Source organism: Belonocnema kinseyi, chromosome 7 (assembly GCF_010883055.1).
Source record: "Belonocnema kinseyi isolate 2016_QV_RU_SX_M_011 chromosome 7, B_treatae_v1, whole genome shotgun sequence".
NCBI lineage: Eukaryota > Metazoa > Arthropoda > Insecta > Hymenoptera > Cynipidae > Belonocnema > Belonocnema kinseyi.
This window is the reverse complement of record NC_046663.1, coordinates 104,737,671-104,745,306: the sequence shown is the minus strand read 5'-3', so window position 1 is coordinate 104,745,306 and position 7,636 is coordinate 104,737,671. Positions and strand designations below refer to the sequence as shown.

The window sequence follows — 7,636 nt, the reverse complement described above, 5'->3', positions numbered from 1 at the left end:
AAACGCAACCTTGGAAACTATGGTAAACTTGATCCGAAGATGCACGGACATGACCGAATGGCCGATCCGAATACAACTTTAAAGACGCGAAACATGAAAATGCTCCTGTACAATGGTTTCTTCCCTGCTGTTGTGCAATTCGGGTAGCAATCAAGTGTGCCATGTATGTAAGCCGCAGCGTGTCCACCCTGTATGTATTAAAGAAAATATAAAAACTGCCTTAGAACTACGAGGTCAGCATAATAGTGAATACAGTTATTAGAGGGTAATTTCGATTCATTTAATTGAATTATTAAATAAATAATTTAAAAATTCGATTTTTAAAATAATAGTAAGAGTAAGAAGGTACTTCCCTAATTCTATAATTTGGTATTTTTAAACCTAATAAGTTCCTCTCACGGAGTTTGACATAATTAAGATGATTTTTATCAACAAAATTTAAAAATTCACTTAAATACAGAGGTGCTTAATTTCTAGAAATTGTAAAGAGAAAATTGTCGATAAAAATTGTCTCCTTTTAGCCACACGGACAAGAGCTCTCTTCCGCTGTATTTATATATTTTTTAATATAATGTATTATTATTGTTCATTAATATGTCCCGAGTATTATAATATGTTCACTTTTTGGTAAATTGTATATCAAACAAATGCATGCATTTAATGCCCGTTCTAGCTTTACCTATGCATTTCATCCGTTATAGCATTATAAGGAACATCTGTCATCAAAGTACGTGATAATCAAACTCTTATAAGTGAAGTCGTGAAGATGTCGTAAAGACGTCACCAAATTTTGTACCCACTGGGAATTCTTGAAAAACAATAATAACATTAGCAATCCTCAAAGGAGGGAAGATAAAATGTGCATTCAAGGAGAGAAAAGCGAAAGGACCAATAAGAATAACGTAAGTTTTAACTGAATTAAAGACAAGGCCATAATTCTCAGACCCAAGCATGAACCGATATATGTCCTCTTGGATCAGACTCAGAAGTCTATTCACTTCTGATGCTGGTCTTGAAGAGTGCAATTTGAATTCACCCGTGTATTTAAGGGCATGTGACACAGCTATATATTTACATTACCGACCACACTTTTTCAGTTCACTGCATGTTTTTTTGAACCTAAGAACTTTTTTTGTAAATAAAATATCGAGCTGAAACTTTGGGAAATGTATTAGCGTACAATAAAGTACGTTTAGGTACTGCATTTTGGTAGAAACTTCACTGAAAATTATTTCATCTTTTTTCTGAACCTCAACATTTTTTGAACGTTCGAACTTTTTTTATACATAAAATATCGGTCTCAAACTTTGAGAAATGCAAGAGCTGAAAGAAAACTACGTTTAAGTACGACGATTAATAGTAAAAGATGTAAAAAATATATTTCAACAATCAATTCCAACGGCATCAGCCGGTAACGTTGTACACGAAAATACGAAACCTGGCGGCCACTAGACAAGGCTCTAGAGAGTTCGTATTTTCGTGTACAACGTTACCGGCTAATGTCGTTGGAATTGATTGTTGAAATATATTTTTTTACATCTTTTATTAGTAATCTTTGTACTTAAACGTAGTTTTCTTTCGGCTCTTGCATTTCTCAAAGTTTGAGACCGATATTTTATGTATAAAAAAAGTTCGAACGTTCAAAAAATTTTGAGGTTCAGAAAAAATATGAAATAATTTTCAGTTAAGTTCCTACCAAAATGTAGTACCTAAACGTACTTTATTGTACTCTAATACATCTTCCAAAGTTTCAGCTCAATATCTTATTTACAAAAAAAGTTCTTAGGTTCAAGAAAACATTCAGTGAACCGAAAAAGTGAGGTCGGTAATATAGGTATTTAGCTGTGTCACATGCCCTTAAGCTATATGCAATATTTTAGATCACCTCCAGGAACAAAGGTATACAATTTAAGGATGTACACTGCGTACGATCAATCTCAAAAGTTGCATATCTTTAAAATGATTTATACAATCGACAAAATAAGATCTATTATTAATTTCTGTAAATCTTGCTGGAGGTTTCTAAGCACACTTTAGACAAAAATAATGCAGGGAAAAATTGTTTATATAACAGTAGTTAGTTAAAGGCTTAGTTTTTCCTTTCCCTTTAGGGAAACGTTACAATTTTTATTTAATCCTAATGATCAAGGCCTCCTTTTATTCTTTGAGGAATTCTCTACAATTCTATTTGGGTGGCTATAATTAAAAATTAAATTATGATTGTTTATAACAATAAAAACTGTATAATTTCTCAATTAATTTTTTTAAATCAAATTAACCCAAACAGAAATTTAGAAAATCTTTTAAAGAATAAAATGAGACCTTAATGTTTAAAATTAAATAAAAATTGTAATTTTTCCCTAAAGAGAAAGGAAAAACTAAACCTTTAAATAACTACTGGTGAATAAAAAATTTTAATCTGAATTATTTTTTTCTGAAGTGTGCTTAGAAGCCACAACCGTAATCTGATTTTGATCAATCGTGGTAGTGATTTTGAGGGACCCTATAATAACTGTGTTTGGCTCTGAAGGCCGATTACATATAGGGTCTGATAATTGATTTTTATCTACAAAATTTGTTAGTTAGCTGTGCAGAATTCGTTCAAGTGGCTTTGATAATACATTGAGGATATAAAAATTAGCCGGAAATATTTTTTAGTGGTAGTAGGACTGGAGATCTTAGGTATCTGCCGAATTAGTGATTTTTTTCACATATCTGCAAAAATGCCACATTGTAGAGATGTATTATAAACCTGTAATAATAATAGGGAGGAGGGATAACTGAGGGAAGGGAGGGAAAAAATATGTATGAAAAAAAGAGTTTTTTAAAATGAATTTTCTCAACTATAACCCTTTCCATTACTAATACATTAATGTCATAATCAAAGTCCTTAAAAATGTTATGATTAAATTCAAAGAATTAAAAAAATGTAATACGTCCTTGGAAAAAGGTAAGCAGGTCCGGCCTACCTTGAAAGAAAAAGTAGATAAGCCGGTCTTTAATGGCCTTTATACAATTTCAGGAAAACAATAAAAGAATGAAGATTGCACAACAATGGTGAATGAAAGTCAATATTTTAGAAAAATAAGAAAAATATTTATTTTCAATAAATAATGACTGCAGAAGTTTGTCCTTCAAATTAAAATAACATAATTAAAATAAACGTTATTTCGAAATAATCCAAGACGAGTCTCTTGCAGAGTCGTTTTACATTTGACATTTCTACCTAAACACTTCTCATAAAATTACAACAGTAACAATTTGTTAAATCTTATTTGACATTTCAACATCTTAGACTTTAATTTAAAGAAAATTTCAACTTGGATTTTCAGGCATTATTCCTGAACTGCTAAACTAAATAGCAAATTCGCCATGTCCCAAATATCCACGTCCTTCATTCCAACAAGAGTAGCCATCCTTTTCAACAATTCTTTAGAATCTGTCCTATCCAAATTAACAAAAAACACCGAGGAAAGAGCAATCGAAGCTCCCAAAAATAGAGCATTAGATTCGATTACCATGACACTTTTTTTATCATAAAGTGTCTTTGGGAAGTTGTCCTCTGCCATCATTTTCAGGTACGAGTATAATTCTTCGTGCTATAGACAAATGATCAAAATTGGTTCCTAAAATTTTTCCTTAAATCGGGTCGGCTGAAAAAATGCGAAAATTAAAACTCCCGAGGATATACAATATTCGACACAGTAGTATTGCCGACACAGTATAATTCCCGAATATAATTAATTCAACATTTTTTAAATAATAAAATAATAACTAAACAAATATGTTCATCAAATAAAAGTATATAATTTTATTATTTTTGACTTTACTATTTAAAATTGTTGTATTTTTCAGATTTGGGAATTATACAGTGTTGGATATTTTATATAGCCAGAAATTTTCTTTCGCAAAGGTTCTAATTTCCGAAATGTTATATTTCGAATATGTATTTTCTTTTTCGGGAATTTTATTTTCCGAAATTTATCAGCCGTCCCCTGAAATTTAATTTTTTGTATAAATAGTGAAGGATTATGAGGCAGTAGATGAAATAATACATACACATAAATATGATAAATCCACCAATCTTTTTGAAGCTTCAAGAATTCCAGGTGTATTTCGAAGTCCGGTTGCTGCTAAAAGAACATCTACGCAGTCTTTTGGCGTACATTGAGGCATTTCAAATTCCACAGCCTTGTAAACATATATTTCTGACTGAAAAATGGTCCTTTTTGAATATTCTCGGTTTGAATCGATTTTCTGCAATGCTATTTGCACCTGTACCAATAATTACAGCTAAAAATTTTTCAGTTATTTATAAACAAAAATTACAAATTAGAATTGTGAATACAAAATTGATCAAATTTTACTTACATCACATATTCCGAGGGATTTTTCATTTGAATCCATCTTGCTTGCAAGTTGAATGCAGGATAGAAGACGCAATTTACCTTCGGAACACATCTTTCTTTGTTCTTGTTCCCACAAAGTTTCTGAACTTCCGCTTTTCTGTAGGCCTTTGGAAACTTCACAAATTCTTCTGTTCATATATTTCTCATAGAGATGAATCGCTAAATACTTTGCATTGGAATGCAATGCAAATTCTTCCGCTATCAAAAATATCATTTTAATAATTTTCACGTTGAGGCCTAAACATTTCAAAAATATTTGGTTTAAAAAAATACAGAAGTTGATTTATAAAATATTTTTAAATGAAAATTTATTATTTCACCTATGTATGGAACAAAGAACTTTTTATTTTCTAGAATAATACGTTCCTGCTCCTTGGTTTTCTTGTGAATATACTCCAACCAGTCATCAGTGAGTGACTCTAGAATTATAAAACTAAATTATCTGCGCGTTTTGTTGTAAAAATCTAATATTATACTTTTTATAAAAGAATGTTGAGTTAAACTGTTAATATACCTTTAAAATATTATAAGAACCAATATAGAATTAATATTGATAAATATGCATAAAAAGCACTTTATTAAATTTTAGAAAGACCAAAGACCTGTTTTCAAAGTGTGGAGATTTTGTATAAAAATGGGGACTTTCATATATTATAGAATAATGATATGGAACTAAGAATTATGCAATTTATTTCTAAATTTCTAAGAAGCAAAGTTTCCAAATTCAATGTTAATGAGAAGTGTTTAAGATGTTGAAAGAAACTTAAATCGAGTTTTTACATAAAATCTATGTAAAATGCCGAAATTAGACATCAAATTCTGTTAATGTTCGAATAATAAAATATGAATGATTGATAACCAGTGAACTGCTGCTTATTTCAAGGCACATTTCTTTCAAGGCTTACCTATTTCAAGCCCGCCATGCTGGGATCAGTCATGCTGAAAGACCGCGACCTTTTCAACTACGAATGCACCGAAAAGCGGGAGTTTATTTAAAAGTACAAAGTATAAACCTGTAATATTACATTATTGATCAGTTATTTAAAAAAATTTGCTATTCCTTAGATTCAATTCAATTAATTTTGTTAATGTGAAAATTTGTTTGAAATATTTATCTGTATTATTATTGACAGTATTAATTGGTTTCAAACAGACCCGCGCTTTTTCAGTACATGCGCAGTTGAAAAAGTCGCGGTTCGAGGCCTTAAGCGCGGGAAGCCCTCGTTGGTTTGAATTTAGAATTTTAGCATGACGTCATGAGAATACATACGAGTTTTTGGAGAAAGTAATCTAAGCGTAAAAGTAAGTCATAAATGTATGAATAGTTATATTTTTCAAGTGTTAGAATGTATATTTTCAATCATGTACCGATAAAACGATAAAACAGAATTGTAAAAATGCATTCTATACTCGAAAAGTCTTACTACTTAGACTTTTATATATTCCTGGCGCTGGCTATGATTGCGTTTACAATAAGAGGTCCCCTAAAAAACAGCCGTGTTTTATATATTTCGAAATGCTGATTTCGAAAAGGATATTAATTTTTCCGAAAAAAGCTTGAATTTTGTTATAAATTTTTCAAAATAAAAAATTGCTTTTAAAATAAATAAAAACACATCGTTATATTTTTTTGGGAAAAAATTGAAAACTCTCGAAAATTCCAAAAGTGCGAAAACGATGTAGGTCCGAAAGTATAATTCGTACGAATAATCACCGTCAAACATTTGTTATCCATCAACGTATGACTCACACGAATTTGTACAACAAATTTAATTGTTTGTTAATAACATATTTTTATAATAACAAAATGAAGAAATTACTTTTTTCACAGGGTTTTTATTTGATATCAACATTTAACTGGACCTAGCTTAATTGTTAAAAGTTTACAAGAAATAAAACCTCTTTTCATGGTAAAAATAAGATATTTCTATTCGTATTGTATAAAAATATATACAACAGCCAAGCTCAGTAGTATTATATCAACTGAAAATAGTACTATTTCACTTTTGATTGAAAATTTATCTTATTAGTAGAAAATTCATGTATTTGGTTGAAGACTTGTCTTCTTAGGTAGATATAATTAATCTTCTTGGCTTAAAATTTATATTTATTTATTTATATTTATTATTTATTTATATATATGTTGAAAAATCATGTACTTTGTTGAAAATTCATATTCTATGGTAGAAAACTAATCTCTTTGGTTGAAAAATCGTATTTCTTATTCAAAAATATTTGTTGTTGAAGATTTGTCTTTATTAGTTCATTAATTAAGCATTTGGTTAAAGATTAATTTTTGTTGTTGAAAATTCATCTCTTTGGTTGGCAATTCCTATTTTTTTTGTTGAAAATAACTTTTTTCTGAAATTTTAACTATTCCATTTTTTGTTCGAGAATTCAACTATTCGGTTGAAAATTCATGTATTTTCTGGATAATTCGTCTTTTTTGGTAGATAATTAATCTCTTTGGTTGGAAATTTCGTATTTTTAGATGAAAATAATTTTTGGGTGCTAAGTTAAACATATTCCAAGTTTGATTTCAAATTTATATTTATTAGTTAATAATTTAAGTATTTGTTTAACGATTTTTTTGGTTCAATCTTGATCATTTTGGTAGAAAATTAATCTTTCTGATTGAAAATTTGGTTATTTGGTGGAAATTTGTCTTGCTTAGTCAATGTTTGATTGAGGACAGTTGAGGATTTAAAAATTTTGTTGAAAGTTCGACTTTTTTGGTTGAAGTCAACTGGTTTTTATTAAAAATAACAATATTAATGCTTGATGTATCAACTATTCGATGCTTTGTTCAGAATTATTTATTTTTGGGTTTCAAATTCAACTAATTGGTTGAAAGTTGAACTAATGTGACAAAAGTTAATGTTGTTGTTGTTGAAGATTCAAAATTTCACATATCAATTTTTACCAATGAAGAAAAATATTGTCGCTGCTTTTCCTTTTTATAATTTCATATAATAGATACTATGAAATGAAATAAAATTATTATAAATTATTACCTATATAAGAGCTATCGAAATCCATCTTATGGTCTGCTTCAGTTTTGTTTCAAAATCTTAAAACAAAATACAAAAGAACCAATTTTAAATTATCTACAGAAGGAAAGTCTACAATCAGTCTATCACTATTAAGTTATAAGTTACGGATCACTACTGAACATATATGTAATAGATACATGATCTTTAATTAAAGTAATAAATACAAAAATATAC

General features: G+C 29.2%; 1 protein-coding gene across 1 annotated transcript; it reads right to left on the bottom strand.

Annotated features, from left to right (window-relative positions):
• Positions 1 to 3,106: 3,106 nt before the first annotated feature.
• On the bottom strand, positions 3,107 to 7,481 carry LOC117176858 (cyclin N-terminal domain-containing protein 1-like). The gene is made up of 5 exons (XM_033367203.1): positions 7,424 to 7,481; positions 4,730 to 4,828; positions 4,372 to 4,646; positions 4,060 to 4,275; positions 3,107 to 3,599 (listed from the first exon to the last, which is right to left on the bottom strand). Exons 1-5 carry the CDS (start codon positions 7,446 to 7,448, stop codon positions 3,336 to 3,338), a joined length of 879 nt encoding a protein of 292 aa, XP_033223094.1. The 5' UTR covers positions 7,449 to 7,481; the 3' UTR covers positions 3,107 to 3,335.
• Positions 7,482 to 7,636: the final 155 nt, after the last annotated feature.

What these genes read in the sequence shown, in the direction of transcription:
- LOC117176858 (XM_033367203.1), bottom strand. Translation starts at nt 7,448, where the DNA reads ATGGATTTCGATAGCTCTTATATAG. An exon ending in GTTCTTTGTTCCATACATAG is followed by an intron (nt 4,647 to 4,729) that starts GTGAAATAATAA and finishes TGAAATGTTTAG; the next exon opens with GCCTCAACGTGAAAATTATT. An exon ending in AATCCCTCGGAATATGTGAT is followed by an intron (nt 4,276 to 4,371) that starts GTAAGTAAAATT and finishes TTATTGGTACAG; the next exon opens with GTGCAAATAGCATTGCAGAA.